The sequence below is a fragment of the Peromyscus californicus genome, unplaced genomic scaffold (assembly GCF_007827085.1).
Source record: "Peromyscus californicus insignis strain IS unplaced genomic scaffold, ASM782708v3 Scaffold_24__1_contigs__length_46423439, whole genome shotgun sequence".
In the NCBI taxonomy this organism is placed as follows: domain Eukaryota; kingdom Metazoa; phylum Chordata; class Mammalia; order Rodentia; family Cricetidae; genus Peromyscus; species Peromyscus californicus.
In genome coordinates this window covers 12,564,534-12,584,622 of record NW_026294535.1, presented here as the reverse complement: position 1 = coordinate 12,584,622, position 20,089 = coordinate 12,564,534, and the positions used below count along the sequence as shown (strand labels likewise).

The 20,089-nt window shown below is 42.5% G+C and overlaps 1 protein-coding gene across 9 annotated transcripts in view; it reads left to right on the top strand.

Annotated features, from left to right (window-relative positions):
• The window catches only part of Vezt (vezatin, adherens junctions transmembrane protein), a 117,982-nt gene that overhangs the window by 18,229 nt on the left and 79,664 nt on the right, over window positions 1-20,089 (top strand). For 6 of the 9 annotated variants that reach the window (XM_052753143.1, XM_052753139.1, XM_052753137.1 and 3 more), the window contains exons 2-5: window positions 8,115-8,249; window positions 11,663-11,752; window positions 15,510-15,682; window positions 19,143-19,418. In XM_052753143.1, the coding sequence (XP_052609103.1) occupies window positions 8,115-8,249; window positions 11,663-11,752; window positions 15,510-15,682; window positions 19,143-19,418 (674 nt within the window). Of the gene's footprint in view, window positions 1-8,114; window positions 8,250-11,662; window positions 11,753-15,509; window positions 15,683-19,142; window positions 19,419-20,089 lie in introns of those variants that run through there. The other 3 variants (XM_052753142.1, XM_052753141.1, XM_052753146.1) reach the window with 2 other exon arrangements.

Below are 20,089 nucleotides of genomic sequence, written 5' to 3'. Positions count from 1 at the left end.
GTTTAAATCCACAAGAGTGAACCCTATGGCTCCAAAGAGCTGAGTGCATCGACATTGATGGTGTTTCTCACGTCAGTAGCTGGAGGAAATCACCCAGGAAGGAGCCATTTCTGAAGGAGGCAAGGTTGACTTACATACCTGCCTTTCCTAGTTTATACCTGTGGCCCAGTGAGTCAGCTACACATTTCTTATCTTGATACTCCAACAGCAGTCTTCTGATACAGAAATAGTTTTATTAGGAATCCAGAATTCACTTAAATTATATGAAGTTCAAGTAGAAATAATCTACTAGTCCTTTGGCTCAGCTAGACTTGTTGCAGGTCTTAACTTTGGAAGTTAAATGAGGATATGACACCATTCTGTAAAGAAATCCACCTTCTTGCTGCCCATGGTAGTGCACACCTGTAATCCTAGCACTCAGAAAACTGAAATAGGGTAGCACTTCAAATATAAGGCCATCTACATAAGAGACACTGTTCCAGGAACAGGGTTTACTCCCCCATTTCTGTCCTTGGTAGGTTTTTGGATATGGCATGCCATTGGGTCCATGATGGGAGTCCGCAATATTGCAAGACTTATGATATGGAAATGTCATTATAATGAGGCAGAAGACCATTATCAGTTCCTCTAGGCCATGTTGGTTTCGGCCAGTGTGTTGGCCCTTCTATAATACAGACCTTCAGTTGTCTCAACCTCCAACCAGTTTGTGAGTGCTTTAATGAGTGGTTTGGGCTTACCGGAGACATTGGGGTTGGGGTAGGACCTCGTGTCTGAATGAGGGGCAGGCACAACGGTGGGGGACAGCATGAAGTACCCTAAGGATAAGACCTGAATGAGCCATTTTCTTGAACTTTTTGTTCAGCATAAAGTTTGGGGTTTCTTGTCTGTTTTTTTTTTCTTACAAAAATATGCTTCAGCCACCAAAAAAAAAAAAAAAAAAAAAAAAAATCTTAGCACAACCCAAGACTTGTGGCTATTTTTCACTTAGCAGAATTCTTCCTGGCGCTCTGCTGTGTGTGCTGTCTGCTAGAATTTACAGGAACAGTGAACCACAGGATTTCCTGAGGAGGAGCGCTCGCTCTCACATGCTGGCAGCACTGGTTCTCTCCAAGACTTCAGGGTCAGACTTGGAGTCCAGTGTTAATGCTTTCTCCTCAAAGTACAGCCGCAACATTGCTGGTTCTCTTTTGCTTGCACCAGGGGAAAGAGTTTTGATAGCAAACCATCTGCTCTACCTCCATACTTCCTTTCCAAAGTTACCTTCAATGTGTAAAAATGCTCATTATAGGAAAAAGAGATCTTTCCATAGATTTAATTGGTTCTTAGACCTCATGGCCCAAGACCTTTAAGTAATAGTGGTTAGGACAGTTGCTGTGGGAACTCTACCTTGTCATTAAAGAAAAAATGCATTTTATATTGAAGGATAAAGTGTGATGCTGACAATTTTCACCCTTTTCATGCTTATACAGCTCACCACTAAGATTTTATGTTCTATGCTAAGGCCAGTCTTTTCGAGGGTAAACTATCACTTGTCAAATTTTGTCATGACCATTTGTCTTTTCTGTAAGTATTAGAAAAGACTTCAAATACTTCTTGCTTTTCAATTGACATCTATATAAAGCTTACTTTTCTTTATATACTTCATTCAGTAGATTGCAAAACAAATGGGGAAAAAAACAACTACCAATATATTGAATGCAAAACCAGATAAAAGATGCCCTCGTTGGCTGGAGAGATGGCTGTGTGGTTCAGAACTGGTTCATCTTCCCAAGGGCTCAGGTTTAACTCCCAACACAACTGTCTGGAACTCCCCTTCTACAGGATCCGACGCCCTCTTCTGGCCTTCAGGGGCACTGCAGGCACGTGATGCACAAACATACATGCAGACAAAACACTCACACACACAAAATAAAGAGAAATAAACCTTTTAAAAACATTCCACAGCCTTCTGTTGTTCAAATTACAGTAAGGAAGTTACCAGATGCATCAATACACTCTTATTGATATTTTTACTTGGACTTTTTTATTTAAATACATTGCTTACGTTATTACTCCTAAAGAGTTTATTGCTGTTTTTAAGTAAAACATATTTTAATTTTTTTCACCTCTAATTTCTGATGTGATAAATGCCAATAAACAGAAGATAGTCTTTGGGTTTTTCAGTTTTTAAAACTATAAAGATCCTTTTGTTTGGGGAGGGGGTAAATTGTTTGTTTGGAGTTTCTTTGAAACAGGGCCTCATGTAGCCCAGGCTAGCATCAAACTTGCTGTGTTGCTAAGGCTAGCCTTGAACTCGTGATCCTCCAGCCTCTACCTCCCAAGTGTTAGGATTACAGGCTTGTACCAGTGTTTGGCTTCAAAGGGTCTTGACTTTGAGATCCACTGATGAGGATGTGGTTCCCTGAGAGCTATTAAATAATACCTAGATTATTTAGCAGTTTAAGAAAAAAAAATAGCACGGTAGCCCCAAACATTTTTAAAGAATCGATGTGTGTAGAGCTGGAGGGCTCAGTGGTTGAGAGCCCTTACTTGCCTTGCAGAGGACCTGGGTTAGTTCCCAGCACCTAGGTGGTGGCTCACGATCCCTGTCACTTCACTTCCAGGGATCCAGTGACATTTCTGGTGTCTGTGGGCTTCTGCACCCAGGTGGTACATATAAACTCACAGAAGCACACACTTACCCACATAAATTAGAAAATACATAGTTTTAAAAATTAATGTAAAATATCATTGCACTAAAATGTTCTTCTGTGTTCTTAAAACATGTTTATGTGCTGCAAGGTCTGCCTTGGTCAGTTCATCTTGGTAACATTCAGTTAAACCAAAAAAAAAATGTTTGTTTTTAATTGTGTGTTGTTGCTTATATTTTCAATTTTCTTTTGGCTGAAAAGGTATTAAAGCATACAAGTAACAATAAAGCCACAATCCAGAATGCTATGATAAAGAATAGCACTTTGGTGTTCATGCAGGGTCCAGGTTTGTATGTGAGGAAGTGGTACAATGTGCACTGCCAATCACAAGAAGAAGACTGCAGAAATGAAATGTATAGTCCGAGACTTTAGAAATGCCATTTAGGGTTGCGTCCCTATCTCCCCACCCCCAAGCCTCCTCTCAGAAGAGTGCCTGGTTCCACTGGAGGCTACAATTGGAGAAGGAGGCAGTGAAGTAAGGTTGTTGAGTCAGATTCGCCCCACCTCAGTTTGTGTGATGGCTGCTGTGCAAAGATCAGAGAAATGATCAGAGAAAATACCAAAATGACTCTACTGTATAACATGAAGCTGGTAGGAATTCCGTACTACACTGGGTATAAAGTTTTACTGGGTCGTAAGCACACTCGGGGTTTATGTGCTGGTTGTTTCTGAGTCCTCTGCAGCAGTGGACTTGATTCTTCTAGCAGAGACCACGTGGCCTGCAAAGCTAAAGTAACTTCACTTTGATCCATCCTATTTATTATTCTTCCCCCTAGGAGTTCCTGTGAAGAAAGGGTTCTCAAAGCAAGTTTGGGGTTTGGGTTTTTGTTTTTGTTTTTTTAGTATGTAAACTTTTCAGAAGGTGGAGCCAAACCAATGAGCTAGTGTTCTTTTGCCACCCTAAAGGCAGAACAGGGTAGGGCTCAAGGGTCAACTTGAGAATACAGATTGAGTAACCCTAGGCAGTATTTCAGTAAACGTGATAGGCAGTTTTAAAATGAACCCTTTGGAAGCTGGGGGATAGCTTGGTTGATACAATGCTTGCCTCACACAAAGCCCCGGGCTCTGTCCCCAGCACACACTAACCACCAGAAACAGCAGGAGGGTCACAAGACCAAGGTCTGTCTTGTCTCTGCAGCAAATCCAGGCCAGGCTGGCTACAGGAGACCCGTCTCCAAAACCAGCAATCCTGCAAAGCCAGTTAACAATTCGGAGCCGGGTGTGATGGCCCATGCTCATAACCCTAGCACGGGGGAGGCCAAGGCAAGAAGATGGTAAAGTTCTGGGCCTGCCAGCTAGTGCTATAATAGAAAGCCCCTGTCTCAGAGAAACTTAACCTGTGTGCTATCAGAAACTTAAAAATTAAATAGAGATAAGGAACATTTTTCCTTATACTGTTTAGAGTATTTTTCTTAACATTGAAATTAAAAAGAAGGCATTTGTCTCATATACCTGGTCTCTTACACTGAGTTTCATCAAATAGCTAACTCAAGGCTATAGTCCCCCAAAACCTGAGTCTAAGTTAGGTGTCTCTCCTGTTTCCATAACATTCTCATATATTCCTGTGTGGAGGCCCACAAAGGTTTCATAGTGAGATCTGAGCTTGCTTTACCAGCAGCGCTGCATTAGAGAATTGCTTGACCACATGCATGGTTACCAGGTGATTGGAAGGGTCTGCACTTGGCTGTGCTAGGGGGAGGTCTTTGGCTCCACCCCTTGGCATTCCTATAAATAGCCCTTTAGAAGAGCTAGAAGGGACCGGTGGATAATGATCCAGGCCCTCCCGAGGCTATCCTGTGTTTCTATCTGCCTCTCACCCCTCTATATTTCTATCTAATATCTTTTATCCCTCTCTCCTCCAGAGTACCCTGGGGAAAAAGTGGGAGCTGGTCTCCCACATTCCTGTAATTGTCTATTTTCTCTGGAAAAAAGCTATAAGTAAGCTTCTTTGGTGTTTTCTTCATTTAGACCAGTAGATCTCAACCTTCCTATTGCTGAGACCCTTTAATACAGTTCCCCACGTTGTGGTGACCCCAACAATAAAATTATTTTCATTACTACTTCATAACTGTCATTTTGCTACTGTCATGAATCGTAATGTAAATAGCCATGTTTTCTGATGGTCTTAGGTTTTTCACAAGGGTCATTTGACCTCAAAGGTTTGACCTACAGGTTGTGACCCACTTATTTAGACAGCTCAGGGGTTTCTCAGTATTCATTTACTGTAATATTTCATAGTGTTGGCTTTGTAGTTATTATTTATTTATTCAGTGCCATTTCTCTGACTGAGTGAATCTCTTGTCATCCAGATAAGAGTAACACTAACAGTGAGGATGCCCCTTAGAACTTAGGGTGAGATGGTACAAATACTTGAGATTTTGCCACAAAAGTTAGCTCTGTCACAGTTGTCTGTACCCAACACGAATCACTTATGCCCAACCCAAGCAAAACATTCCCTGGAGTCCCTGTATGTGCTTGATGTATACGTGACAGTAACAGGCACCATCACAGAGGATTTCCCCCGAACTTAACGTTTTCTGGTTATGCCAGTTCTATGCAGACCCTCCACTAGCCACAGCCAGGAGCTCCAGTGAATAAAACTTAGACCCTTCCCTCAGCCCCTGTAATCAGTGACTGTTGGGGCCTTAAGACCCTTCCTTGCCCAAACCCTCTTGAGTATGTCCACCATGGCACATGAGCACCCCAGATTTCAGCCCTCTGAGTGTGCCCACCATGGGCACCTGAGCACCCCAGGTTTCAGCCCTCTGAGTGTGCCCACCATGGGCACCTGAGCACCCCAGATTTCAGCCCTCTGAGTGTGCCCACCATGGGCACCTGAGCACCCCAGGTTTCAGCCCTCTGAGTGTGCCCACCATGGGCACCTGAGCACCCCAGATTTCAGCCCTCTGAGTGTGTCCACCATGGCACATGAGCACCCCAGATTTCAGCCCTCTGAGTGTGTCCACCATGGCACATGAGCACCCCAGATTTCAGCCCACTGAGTGTGTCCGCATTGGCACATAAGCACCCCCGATTTCAGTCCTTTGCTATTTCTAAATAAACTAGATATTTTTGGAGAGTCGGTCTCTTTCTTGCCTAACTTAGTTTGGCCGCTCTGTTTTATGACCCTCTCTAACACAGATTTTCTAACAGATTTTGGTGTTCTTGTTTGTTTTTTAAGATTTGGGTATTTCACTGAATGGAATCAAAGCTTTAAAAAAAGATTTGTTTATTTTGTATGTATGGGTGTTTTATATGGATGTCTGTTTACCAAGTGCATGCCTGGTGCCTGTGGAGGTCAGAAGAGGATGTCAGATCTCCAAGACGTGGAGTTAGTTATGGACAGTTGTAAGCTGCCACCATGGTGGGTGCTGGGTCCTCTGCAAGAACTCAAGTGCTCTGAACTGCTGAGCCATCTCTCACCCCCCAAAGTTTGTTTGTTTCTTCATTTTACTTTATATATATGAATGTTTTGCATGTATTCATGTATGTGACTGTTGGATTCCCTCACACTGGGGTTACACATGGTTGTTAGCCACCGTATGGGTTCTGGAAATCAAACTCAGGTCCTCTGCAAGAGCAGTAAGTACTCTTAACCATTGAGCCATCCCTCTAACGCCTTATTTTTTTTTTATTATTATTATTATTTTCAAACATGTTACCCAATTTTTACTTTAGAAAAGTTGGAAGGTTAAAATTAATTTTTGCTATTGATCCACAATAAGTTTCTTAATAAATGTTCATCTAATAGGATGTTCATCTAATAGAATTGGGATGACTTGCTGTTGTATGACAAAACTTTTCCTGGGGAGATGCTACACATGTCTCCTTACCCCAGATAGGGAGCCCACAACAGACCAAAGTACAGATACCACCAAAGTCCAAGTTGGTAACCCAATGAGTTTTATGGGGTTACTTACAGGAGTAGGGGTGAGGAGTTACTTACAGGAGTAGAAATGACTCACAGACAGCTGCACCACCAAAGCCCACCCCAGCAGGGGTGACAGCTCCCAAACCCGGGAACCTGGAGCACACTGCACAGCCTGCAGGCAGCTCAGCAGCTTGGAGCTGTCCTTCCCAGTGCCTCAGGTGACCTAAACCTCTCGTAAACATCCTGGCTGGTGTCAGCTTCTCCCACAGTCTGGTCTCATGGTGTTCTTTACAGCTTTGCTCCTCTGGAAGTCTTTGCAGCTCATATTTTCTTGAGAAGGAATAGCCGCTTTTATTGCTTTCTCTGGCAGGGAGGGGCCTAGTGAGTTTGGTCAGTTTCAGGACTTCCTGAAGGTATTTCGCGTTGTTTATCTTCCTGCTTGAAGGGCTTCCCTGCAGGGTAGGATGTTTCAGTCTTGGAGGAAACTGATACACAACCCTTGGGGCAGGCCAGGGGTCTGTTCCATAACCTATACCCTTTGCATATAACTTACAAAAAGATACATGCCGGGGACTGCTCCAAGTCTTCCCTGGTTTGGTTTGGTTTGGTTTGGTTTTTGAGACATAGTCTCACTGTGTAGACCAGGCTAGCTTAAAACTCCATGTGCCTCTGTTTCCCGAGCAAAGAGAGTAAAGGTGTATAGCACCATGTTGAGTCCTCTCTGCATTAAATGGAAGTATCTTGTCTCAGGTGAGACAGCGGAGCATCCATGGTTTGTAAATTGCCACAGATGACTTAGCTAGGGACAGTCGGAGTTAGAATTTGATGAACCTAAATTTTGCTTCCAGAGTTGATTTTATTTTTTTATTTGTCTGTTGTGAGACAGGGTCTTAACAAGTAGGTTGCCTTTCCTCCTCCCTCGTTCTGGGAATGGAGGGTGTGATATCACTCCCATGGCGGTTGTTTGTGTTCTTACCACTGTGATCTCATGCTTATTTTAAGCCAGCCTCTCTCGGAGCTTCATTATCTGATGTGTGAGTGATAGCTTTCCTAAAGTCCTTGGGTCCATTGTAGTGTCAAGCATGGTGTGTAATGTGCATATTAGTACTAAATAAAGTAATGTGTGTTACGTATAACATTACACATAAAATTATAATGACTATATTTAATGCCTGGCTTTAACTAATAACTTTCCCTCTAGGCCCTCTCAGTTATCAATAACCAGCACTGCCTGTTTTGGAATGTTCTACTTAAAGACAACAAAAATTTGGATTTAAAAATTGCTTAAATCTATTTATAATTTTGAGTTCATTTTTCTTGCTAGTGTTCACTCAAAAAAATGTGTGTCTGTTTAGAGCTTTTCCTTTTTGGGTCTTTTTGTTGCATGTTGGTTGATTTGTTGGTGTTCGATGGCATTTTACATTTCAGTTTTCATAAGAGAAGCCATAAGAAATGTGACATGAGCTGATATTCAGGTGTGACTCTGAATTTGATCCTAAAACTTTTGAAACATGAGTGATCTTGAAATTTGCTTCATTTCCTGTTTCTTTCAGAATTCTCCACTGTACCAGTACTTACAGGATTTGGGACACACAGATTTTGAAATATGTTCTTCTTTGCCACCAAAAACAGAAAAGTGCTTGCCAACAGAGGGACCTCAAAAACCTCCCACAAGAGTCCTACCAAAAGTAAGAAAGTGTGCTCAACTTCTATGGCTTACTCTTTTGTTCTGTACCTCGGAGGTTACGTAAACTATCCTTGAGGGCCAGAGATGTAGCTCAGTGGTAGCAGTGATTGCTTAGCATGCACAAGGCCCTGAGTTCAGTTCCTACTCACACTAATAAGACTAGTTCACTGATGGGATACACCTGTCAAAGACAAACTTCTGTCCTTACTGCTCTTCTGGGACTTTTGTGAGTGATTTATATGCACTGAGCAAACGAAAATGATTTGAGAATTGACATATCTTACTTTAAATATTTAAATTATCTGAAGAGGACCACAGAAATGTGCTAAAACCTTAGTTAGAACATTGCCAGTGATAGTGATAGTTCATTAGATCATTTTTTGTTTTTGTTTTTTTTTAATTATTTTTTCTACACTGGCAACTTGGAAGGGTCAGTTCTCTCCTTCCACTGTGGGTTCTGGCGACCGAACTCAGGCGGTCCAGCTTGGTGACAAGAGACCTTACTGGATGAGCCATCTTGCCAGCCAATTTCCGTTGTTCCTTGGGGTTCTTTTTGTTTTGATGCTGTGGTTTAAACATGGTGCTTCTCTATACCAAGCACACATTAATTCCACCAGAGTTACACACACACACACACATACACACACACACACACACACACACACACACACACACACACACCCAGCCCTACCGGGTTTTTTGTTTTTTGTAAACTTACATGTAAAAATTGAACAGTTAGGTGTCGTGGTGTGGCAGTGCATCAAGATGTTGCTGCTGGTGTATAAGCCCTGGTCCCTGGCCACACTCCCAGGTACCCTCAACCCAGCAGAATATTACAAAATCTCCAAAAATGCAGAAGACCCAACCAAGTGGCTGACCATAAGATTCTGGCTTAAATGGAAGTACCTGCTTCAGTGACCATGAACGCCACACCATGTCTGCCTTGACTCAATGCATTAGACCTGTGTGAGATCAGCAGATATCTACCCCAACTTCCAGCCAGCTCTCCAGAACTCCTCTTACAAGTTGTGTAGAATTGAGTATTATGTTTTCAAAAGAGAGAGAAAGTCGGACTCAACATTAATGTCTTGTGTTAACTTTATCAAGAACAACACTCTGTTCTTGCATAAAGAAACAGTCTATTAATCATGGAAGTAAATGAACATATTTATGGAGTCAGTACATCTTTTAAGTTTCTTTAAATCTCTTCTTGAGTCATAATTGCCCTAGCTCAGAGCTCCTTAAACTTCTTCCACTCATGACCCCTTTTGCCCAAGAAATTTTTATGTAACCCTGAGTATCTAGCTATATAAAACAGGTATATGCCGGGCGGTGGTGGCGCACGCCTTTAATCCCAGCACTCGGGAGGCAGAGCCAGGTGGATCTCTGTGAGTTCGAGGCCAGCCTGGTCTCCAAAGCGAGTTCCAGGAAAGGCGCAAAGCTACACAGAGAAACCCTGTCTCAAAAAACCAAAAAAAAACCAAAAAAAAAAAAACAGGTATATAAATCAAATGTTTTCTGATAATAAATCATAGCAAAATTTATTTTAAAATAATTATTTGTATGCATTATGGTTTGACCATGTATTAAAGTCAAAAGCTGCTGGGCATGGGGGTACATGCCTTTAATCCAGCACTTGGGAGGCAGAGGCAGGTGGGTTTCTGAGGCCAGCCTGGTCTACATAGGGAGTTATAGGTTATAGGACAGCCAGGGTTATATAACAGAAAGACCCTGTCTCGAAAAGAAAAAAAAGACAATTTGTGTACAACTGATTGATGTGCTTGTTTATTTTCATATGAAGAGGTCAAACTTTGCTGAATATTTGATACTGTAGGATGCAAAACATATTCACCCTTTTTCAGAATTTGTTGATGTTTTGATTCTATGATTGTCAGTGCTGAGAACCCTCTTATTATAAAAACACACAAAGTGGCAAGCATGTGATTAAGGCCAGTCAGAAAGTTTAGGACACCACAAGGAAACTCACAGAATCAACTAACCTGGGCTCATAGGGCTTCACAGAGACTGAACCGACAGCCAGGGAGCCTTCCAAGGGACTGACTGAGGCACTCTGCATATATGTTGTAGTTGTGTAGCTTGGTCCTCTTGGGGGACTCCTAACAGTGGGAACAGGGGCTATCTCTGACTCTCTCACTGGCTTTCGGGACCCTACTCCCCATACTGGGTCGCCTTGCCCAGCCTTAATACATGGGGAGGTGCTTAGTCTTACTGCAACTTGATATGCCATGTTTTGTAGATACTCAAGGGAGACCTGCCCTTTCCTAAACGGAAATGGAGGAGGAGTAGATGAGGTGGGTAGGGACAGAGGAGGGTGGAGAGGAGAGACTGGGAGGACAGGAGAGAAGAGAAACTGTGGCTGGAATGTAAAATAAATAAATAAATAGTTTTAAGAAAGAAAAAGAAATAAATAAAGTTTAGGAAGTCTGTCCTAGTCCCAAATGAAAATTCATTCGGAGAAGAATGACTATAAGAAAGTATTTCAAGTCTTTGTTTCCTGTAATTACCATCATTCTTAAGCGTGCAGATATCAAACTAGTATAACTTTGGGTGATGCAGTCAGAATGCTGGGCCTTGAAAATTGCTGCCTGAGTTGCTGGTGACTTTTCTAAGAGTATCACGGTGATTTTTCGTTTGGATGAGGACTTTCATTGCCGAGATCTGTTTGTTCTCTCTTTACTTCTCTATGAAGTTCTTTAAAATGGCACTTCTGGCATTCATCTTTGTTCCCGTGGCTATTTGCAGTACCTGGGACATAGAACTCACTAAGTGATTGTATTTTTGGTTGAGAGCCTTGCCTTTAACGGCTGAGCCATCTCTCCAGCCCTACTAAATGATTATAAACTTCATATACTGGCATGCTCAGGGAATGGAGCTGTTAAGGTAAATTACATATTTGATTCATTTATAAAACTTTTGGTACATGACAGTTTTTATAAAAGGGTCAAAATATCTTTCTGCTTTAGTATTTTATAACAAAATGATATTCATACTGAGAATTTGGACCACACTGTAATTTCATTCTGAAATAAATATAATCATCACATGATACAGATAGCCTTTAGTATTCCTAAGATAAATGGGCTACATTATGGTGACTTCTGACTATTCCTTAAAAAATCAGATTTACATGCCTCCTTTCAATCCATTGTAGTAAACTCTAATTGAAGGGCCGGGGAGTGTAATCCCAAGTACAATTCCTAGGTCCTTCTGTTGCGTGACTAGAGTGGGTGTAAGTGGGGAGGCTGTGACGCGCTGACAAGCGTGAATAACCTGAACAGTTTTTTTCTCTCTTTCTGATAAAAATCCCAGTTACTTAGAGGTCAGTTGTTTACTTTTTCTGCCTTTTGAGTGTATTTAATTACTAATCCTACACATGCCATTCATAATCTTTAGCCAGGCATCCTGTTCAGACTGACAGACACCATCAAGAGCTGGACTTTCTCTTCTCAGTGCAGTAGGAAGGATGCCTTACTCCACAAGTTGGTGAGTGTCCGTTCCTTGTCTTGGTTTTCTTACTCTCTCCAGGGTCCTGTACCATCGTGAGAGAACCGAGGAACCAAAATCTGCTTTGCTATGGTCCTGATGTAATTGATCTTTATTAGAAATTCTACTACAGTAACTGGAGGCCTTTAAACGGGGCTTGCGGGGATTGTTCATATTTCTTAGAAATGTTCCGGGGTTACTGGTGCCCTGTTTGTTAGACTGCTAATTTACTGCCTTCTCAGGAAGGAAATAAATGTAACGATTGGCACAGCCAGTCCAGTCCTGAGGGACTGAAACTCACACTTCCCAGAGTCAGTACTGATGGCCTTTCTGGTTCCTGTAAAACTCCCTCCCTCCTTCCCCACCTCCCTCCCTCCCTCTCCACCTCCCTCCACCTCTCTCTCTCTACTGCAGTGTATCTGTTGCTTAGCCCAACCTCTGATGAGGCAAGTAGTGAGCCTTACCACCAACCAGTGTACCGTCAATGCAGCATGCCTAGAACGTTCCACGTGCTAAGTTCTCTTGGTACTCAAAGATGTGACCAGCTTGCAGATGAACAGGCATTAGGATTCTCTGCTGGCCTGTGACCCTAAGAATTACCGTTCTTTTTAAATGAACTTTTGTAAAGCAGTCATTTACAAAATGCTTTCCCATTTTGATTGAATGCTACTCTAAACCACAGTATAAGATTTGATCTGTTGTACCAGTGAGAGAAAGCCAAGGTTTAGACAGCTTTGCCTAATAACTTTCTAAGTGAATGGTCCAAGAATGTTCAGCCAGGAATTGAGGGAGAGCTTGAACCCAGGTCTGAATGCAAAGCCTGTGCTCTCTCCAGTAAAACACGCCGCTTCTCCAGCTTGAGTAGTGACACTTTTTAGAAAACCGAAAGTGCTGTTATCCATCACATCAACTTAGCATCCCTTCAGCACTGAAGAGTCCACACAGTTTAACCCTTACTTCCCCTGCCCACTTTGCCACCGCGGTTCCTGTCCATGGACCCAGTCTGCCATCTTCTTTATCCTTAGGGTGGTATTTATGCTGCTCCTCTGTGATGGAATTCCTCCCTGTTTTCTCTCAGTCTGTGGCAGTCTTTTCAGTAAGCAGCTCTAGCTCTTCTGGATCTTCCTTCCTTTACCAGCCTGATCACAATTACCTATGCTTATGTGTTATGTTATGTTGCATAAACATAACACGTTTTAGGAGGGTTGGCTCTTAATTATTTCACATGTGGTAGCACACATAATACTTTCTATAGAAACTCTTCATGCCTTGTGGATGTCAACCTATTTAATCCTCTGAAGTAGGTCCTGTTTAACCCCTTTGCAGATGAGGAAATGGTCACTGAGAAGTTAACACCTTGCTTAAGTTATAGAGCACAGTAGGCTGTCTATAAATGTCATTAATATACTGTATATTTCAAAAACCGTAAGAAAGGATTTTGGAAACTTTCACCATATGGACATGATAAACGTTTGAGAAGACAGATATGTTTAGCCTGGTGTAAGCATCCCACAATATGTATGTATCAAAACTCACACAGAGCCCCATTAATATAATTTTATGTTGTTTTGTTTTACTTTGCTTCTGCTTTTGTTTTGTTTTTGTTTGACAGTCTTACTCTGTAGCCCAGGATAGCCCAGGGCTCACTAAATAGCCCAGCCTCATCTCAGAACTGTGGCTGTCTCCTGTTCCAGCCTTCCAAGTGCTGGGATTGCAAGCATAAGTCACCATGCCCTGCCTAAGCTTATGTTCTTGGGTATTAAACAGACCAGGGGCAGAAAGATGGCTCCTGGGGTCAAGGCACTTGCTGTGAAGCTTGACAGTCTGAGGTGGATCCTGGGATCCACACAGTAGAGGGAAGCAGTGGCCTCCTATGAGTTGTCCTTTGGTCTCCTTGTGTACCCCACACACATGCTCTAAATACAAAACTAATAAATTTCATTTAAAATTTAAATAAGCCAGGTGGTGGTGGCACACGCCTTTAATCCCAGCACTGGGGAGGCAGAGCCAGGCGGATCTCTGTGAGTTCGAAGCCAGCCTGGGCTACCAAGCGAGTTCCAGGAAAGGCACAAAGCGCTACACAGAGAAACCCCATCTCGAAAAACCAAAAAAAAAAAAAAAAAAAAAAAATTTAAATAAATAAACAAGAAATAGCTACCAAAGACTTAAGCTTTGAAATAAAGGTTGTGGGAAGTTACTCAGCCTCTGTGAGTGTGCATCACAGGCTACTGTGAGAGCTAACTTCCTGTTCAAACACGGCTCCCTCGTCTCTCACCCTCTGCCATGTGCTCACAGTTGATAGCAAACTCCGCTCTCACAGACAGAAAGACTCCTCTCTGTTGCACCTCCCTGCTGCTCCAGTCAGTTCCGTTCACGCTGTAAGCCGAGCTCAGCTTTTCTTCCCTCTTATTTTCTCTGACTTCGGGGCTTCTGTGCTTCAGGGCACTGTTCTAGCAGCTTCTGTCCCCAATGTACACGTTTATTGTAATCATTTACTTTCAGTGTTCCCAAGGCCTTAAGTGTAGAGACTTACAGACTGGGTTGTGACTGGGTGACAGAGTGCTGGCCTGGCATGCCTGAGGCATGACCTTCAGGGCTTCTCAAAGAAGAGACTGCTGTGGGATAATGCTCTTGTACACTGTAAAGATTTGTCACTCCCGTTGGTTTAATACAACGCTGATTGGCCAGTAACCAGGCAGGAAGTGTAGGCGGGCGACCAGACTAGACTAAGACTGGGAAAAGGAAAGACAGAGACCAAGTCACCAGCCAAATGCAGAGGAAGTAAGATGAGGTACCAAGCCACGTGGCTAAACACAGCCAAGAACTATGGGTTAATTTAAGTACAAGAGCTAGTTAGTTATAAGCCCGAGCAATAGGCTGAACAGTTTATAATTAATAAAGTTTCCATGTGTTTATTTGGGACTGAATTCACGGCCTCGGGACCAGGCAGGACAGAGACTTCTATCTACAAGAGACTGTAGAGTCTTGCTTTTTTGTCTTCAGTGTCTGAGTGTCCACTTTTAGAAGGCCTTGGTCCCTCTGATGAAGTTCTTAGATACTGACTGTATTAGTTACTTTTCTATTGCAGTCACAAAACCATGACCAAGGCAACTTTTAAAAGGAAGCATTTAATTCAGCTTATGGTGTTAGAGGGTTAGAATCCTTGGTAGGGCTCACATCTTGATCCTCAAGCAAGAGGCAGAAAGCACGTGAAAATGGCCCAAGTCTTTTGAAACCTCAAAGCCCGTTATCCCTGTGACACACCTCCAACAGCGTTACACCCCCTAATCTTTCCCAGACAGTTCTACCAACTGGGGAGCAAGTGTTCAAACCTGAATTTATGAGGCCATTCTCCTTCAGAGCACCACACGGGCTCTGTGTTACAGTGTCCACTGTCAGCATCTCTTGTATTGTCTTTTCTGTGTGTATTTTATTGTTCACATTGCGTACCAGTATTTAACTCAGAGGGCGTAAATGACTAGGTTTATGAATCTGTGATTACTTCACATCGCATTACTAAAGGTTTATTTTTCACAACTGGTAGCTTAATAATGTCCACCTCAGTCTTTATGGTTTTGTATTTACAGTGAAAATAAAGCCTGTCACCCTAAGGAGAGACTGAATTGTTGTTCCTTCTAGGATTCTACTTTGAAAATAAACACCTGTAGCTGTGAACTAAATTAATTATATTAAACCTAGCATTCAGTGCAGTATTACAGATGCATTAATACATCTCTTCCTGTGTTTTGATGGCAAGGATACTGGATTCCGACTGGACTCACTACACACCATCCTTCAGCAGGAAGTCCTGCTCCAAGAGGATGTGGAGCTAATTGAGCTACTTGATCCCAGCATCCTGTCCGCAGGGCACCCTCAACAGGAAGATGGACACCTTCCAGCACTCCGCTCCCTGGCAACCCCGAATGTTTGGTACTGTCCGGAAACATTTCTCTTTTGACTGCTTACATGCAGACTGTTGGCAGAAGAAATCCGCCATACCGTTCTCTATTGTAAAGGCCTTATGAACATTCCTTATGTTTAGAATTACAGCAAAGGCAGCAATAGGCCAGAGATTCAAAACAAAATAAAACCAAAGTGCTAGAAAAGTTACCATGTGTTTCCAACTTAGCGAAATTAGTTGTGTGCTTAGCAACTCAGCTATCAGGGATAAATGTACAGCAACGCAGTGTGCCTGCCAGCCCTAGCCATAGCCAGATGGCGTCAGAGCTGTGTACAGAGACACTAAGGGTTGAGACATGGAGATAAAGCATCACTTGCTGCTATGTTGGCTGAGAAGAGATCAACTGATAACATAACTAACGGTTTGAACTATTCCAAAGCTTACTTGAGGAATTGAGGCAGGAGGATCACCGGTTCCCAGTAGTTAGGGTCCAGCCTGGGCAATATAGCAAAGACCTTGTCTCAAAAGAAAAGAAAAGAAACAGTCAAACAAAAACAATCCTGAAACCTTTCAGCTACTGAAAATATTTGGGTCTAATGCAAAAGTCCTAGGTCATAATGTGTCTTAAAATAGTTTTTTCAAAAAGGAAAAGATAAATACTGAAAGATTTTCTGTATGTCCGTATGTGTGGGAATCACTGATGCCTTTCTCCTGTTCGTTTGTCATGTAAGACAGAAGGGAAGAATGAATCAGGGAATGTACAAAGTCACTGCCCAAATTGCTCACGTTACACAGTGTTAACTGTCCTGTGCTCTGTTCACGTTACACAGTGTTAACCGTCCTGTGCTCTGTTCACGTTACACAGTGTTAACCGTCCTGTGTTCTGTTCACATCACACAAGTGTTAACCGTCCTGTGTTCCGAATCCCTTTCCTGTCACATTGTAATGGGTACCCAAGTGTGTTTCCCAGCCAGCAGTCACTGAAATACCATCATGAGAAAATAAACATTTTTCTCTTTAAAAATAGAAGAATTTGCCTGGCACCGTGGTGTGTACCTAGAGTCCCACAAGTGTCCTTATAGTCTAGGCTACTAAAAGACTTGCTTGAGCCCAAGAGTTCAAGCCCAGCCGGGACAACACAGTGAATTCCTTGTCTCTAAAAGACCCACAAAAATAGATACTTATGTGCATATTATAAATAGGTATATAAACAAATTGAACCATAGATGTTAAGCATTTATAGGGCTAGAGACATAGCAATTGCTAAATGTTTGCCATGCAAGCATGAAGACCTCAGTTCAATCCCGGAACCCGCCACATTTTTTTTAAAAAGCTCGGCTTGGTAGCATGTGCTTGTAATCCCAGTGCTGGGGAGGCAGAGACAGGCAGCTTCCTGGGGCTCACCGGCTAGCCAGCCTAACCTATTTGGAAAGATCAAAAACAAAATGGGCCGGTTGTGATGGTGCACGCCCATAATCCAAGCACTCAGGAGGGAGATGCAGGTGGATCTCTGAGTTTGAGGCCAGCCTGGTCTACATAGCAAGTAGCGGGACAGCCAGGGCTATACAGAGAGACTCTGTCTCACAAAAAGAAACAGTGACACCAACAATAAAAAACAAGGTGGTTGGCACCCAAGAAATGACACTTACAGTTGGCCTCTGGCCTCCCACGCATACACACATGCACAGGCATGTACACACACATGGGCACACACAGATTTCCATAAAGGGGACTGGCTGAGCAATGAGGAGATTTTGTAAATGCTTTTAGAGTTTCCTGTTGCCTTAATTACTGTTCTATTGCTGTGAGGAGACACCATGACCAAGGCAACATAAAAGAAAGTATTTCCTTGGGGGCTGGCTTACAGTTTTAGGTTAGTCCATGTCGTCATGACAGGAAGCAGACAAGCATGGCTCTGGAGGAGCAGTTGAGAGCTTTACATCCTAATCCATGGGCAGCAGGCAGAGAGAAACCTCAAAGTCCACCTCCAGTGACACACCTCCTCCAACAAGGCCACACCTCCTAATCCTTCTCAGACAGCTCCACTCCCTAGTGACTAAGTATTCAAACATAGGAGCCTGTGGGGGCCATTCTCATTCAAACCACTACAGCTGTTAATATGTAAAAGTAAATGATGTGATTTTAACTTACGATTTTACTAAAAGTAATGAATTCTGGAAGAAGTTAGGGCTAACAATTATTAAAAATCATTCTCCAAGCTGGGAGGTGGCTCAGTGGTAAAGTGCTTCCCACAGCAGTATTAGTGCCTGAATTCAGATCCCTGACGCCCACATCAAGTCTAAAAGCCCGGTGTGGTGGCCACACGAAGGTGGACAGAAGCAGACCCAGAGGCCTTGGTGGCCAGATGGTGTAGTCAAAGTGAGGAGCTTTACTGAAAGACCCTGTTTCAAAGAGTAAGGTGGAAAGTGATAGCCCATGCAGCACATAAAAAGCGTTCTCACACGACATTCTCAGTATGACTGTAACTCCCAAGTGTGGCCGATGCTGTGTTCACAGGTGCTTGGATACATTCGCCTGTATTCTGTCTTATGTATACACATCTCACCAAAGTTGTCATTGCTTAATTGACCCAAATAAAGATTTTATGCGTACTTTTATTTTATTTTATTTTATTTATTTATTTATTTATTTGTTTGTTTATTTTGGTTTTTCAAGACAGGGTTTCTCTGTGTAGCTTTGCGCCTTTCCTGGGACTCACTTGGTAGCCCTGCCTGGCCTCGAACTCACAGAGATCCGCCTGGCTCTGCCTCCCAAGTGCTGGGATTAGAGGCGTGTGCCACCACCACCCGGCTTTATGCATACTTTTAATGCCATTAATGTAGTACGGGAAGTGCACAGCTTTTCTACTTCGTGATCTATGGCAAAAATGTTTGTTCAAGTTAGTGATGATTATTAAATTAGATAACCATTCAGTTACCAACTGTGTTTTATTGTTGTTGTTTGACTTTGATCTTTTGAGACAAGGGTTTATTTTGTAGCATATATATGTATCTCCAACCTCCTAAGTGCTAGGATCGTAGGCATGCACCATCCTGCCTGCAAGTAAAGCATAGAGTAGCCTCTGTGTAGACTATGTTTTTGTGCAAATGGCTTTGGGCAAAACAAACTCAAACTATCTCTGAGATACTATTTTACTTTAAAATATAGTCTATAAAATTGAGGTTTTTAATCTGATTACATATTAAATACCATACTTCCTAAAACAGTTGTAAAAAACACTTCTTGCCAATGTCCTTTACCTAAATTCACTAGCTCAGATTTTATTACCTGGGCAACATTATCTAACATGCTGGATGCTTAAAACTATTCCACATCACCTTGTTGTATGTCGCATTTTTAAAGTATTGCCTCCTAAAGAAGCTAGAGTTTTGTTTAATGAACTGAGATCGGCCCTTGTTTTTGCTGACTCCAGTGACTGCCCTCCCTCTCCTGTCTGATGGCTCTTTTCCTTGGGTTCTGTGTTCACAGGGATGTCTCCGTGCTCCTTGCCTTCATCAGCTTGCTCGTTATGCTTCCCACTTGGTGGATTGTGTCTTCCTGGATGGTATGGGGAATAATTCTATTTCTTTACTTGATCATGCGAGCTTTGAAATTATGGAGGACAGCCAAACTGCAAATGACTCTGAAAAAATATAGGGTCCGTTTGGAAGATATGGCAGCAAATAGCCGAGCCTTCACCAACCTTGTGAGGAAATCTCTACGTCTTATCCAAGAAACTGAAGTCATCTCCAGGGGATTTACTCTGTGAGTTCATTTCTCACTTTATTTTTTAAATGATTCTGTTCTGCTATTTACTTGAAGGAGAATATCACGTTTTTATTTCTGTGTTACAGTGGTGGCAGGGGAAGTCCACGTAGCCTATTGTCAAAGGTTTAAAGTCGTTACATGCTAGATGGGTGTGTAGTAGGGCTTTGCTTATCTACTTGGATTCATGTTTTGTGAAAACTGTTTTGACAATCATAGTTGCTTTGGCCTATGACTGTGTGACTGGATGAAACAGTGACAGTGTTTAACACTAAATGCATGTGCAGTGGTTACTCAATAAATGTTTGCTTCCTTTATTCCCTGTCGGAAGACCTCATTGCCCAGTTTAGATAGTAGGTGTAGCTGGTGTGATTCACTTGAAAATCTAGACATATATTAATAACACTCCCTGGGTAACCATTAGCAGCTGCTGTAGCACCAGCACTTTTAGAATATCATGCTAATAATGATGTTGCATGCTCCCATTGGAAACGAAATGGTTAGCAGTCTAGCTGTCAACGTTTATGCTCCAGGATATGCTAGATACTTACTAAAGGGAGAATGTAGGGCTAGGGTGATGGCTCAGCAGGTAAGAACATCTGTGCAAGCATAAGGACTTGAGTTCACATCCCCAGCACCTGTGTTAGAAACCAGGCATGGCCATGTGATGT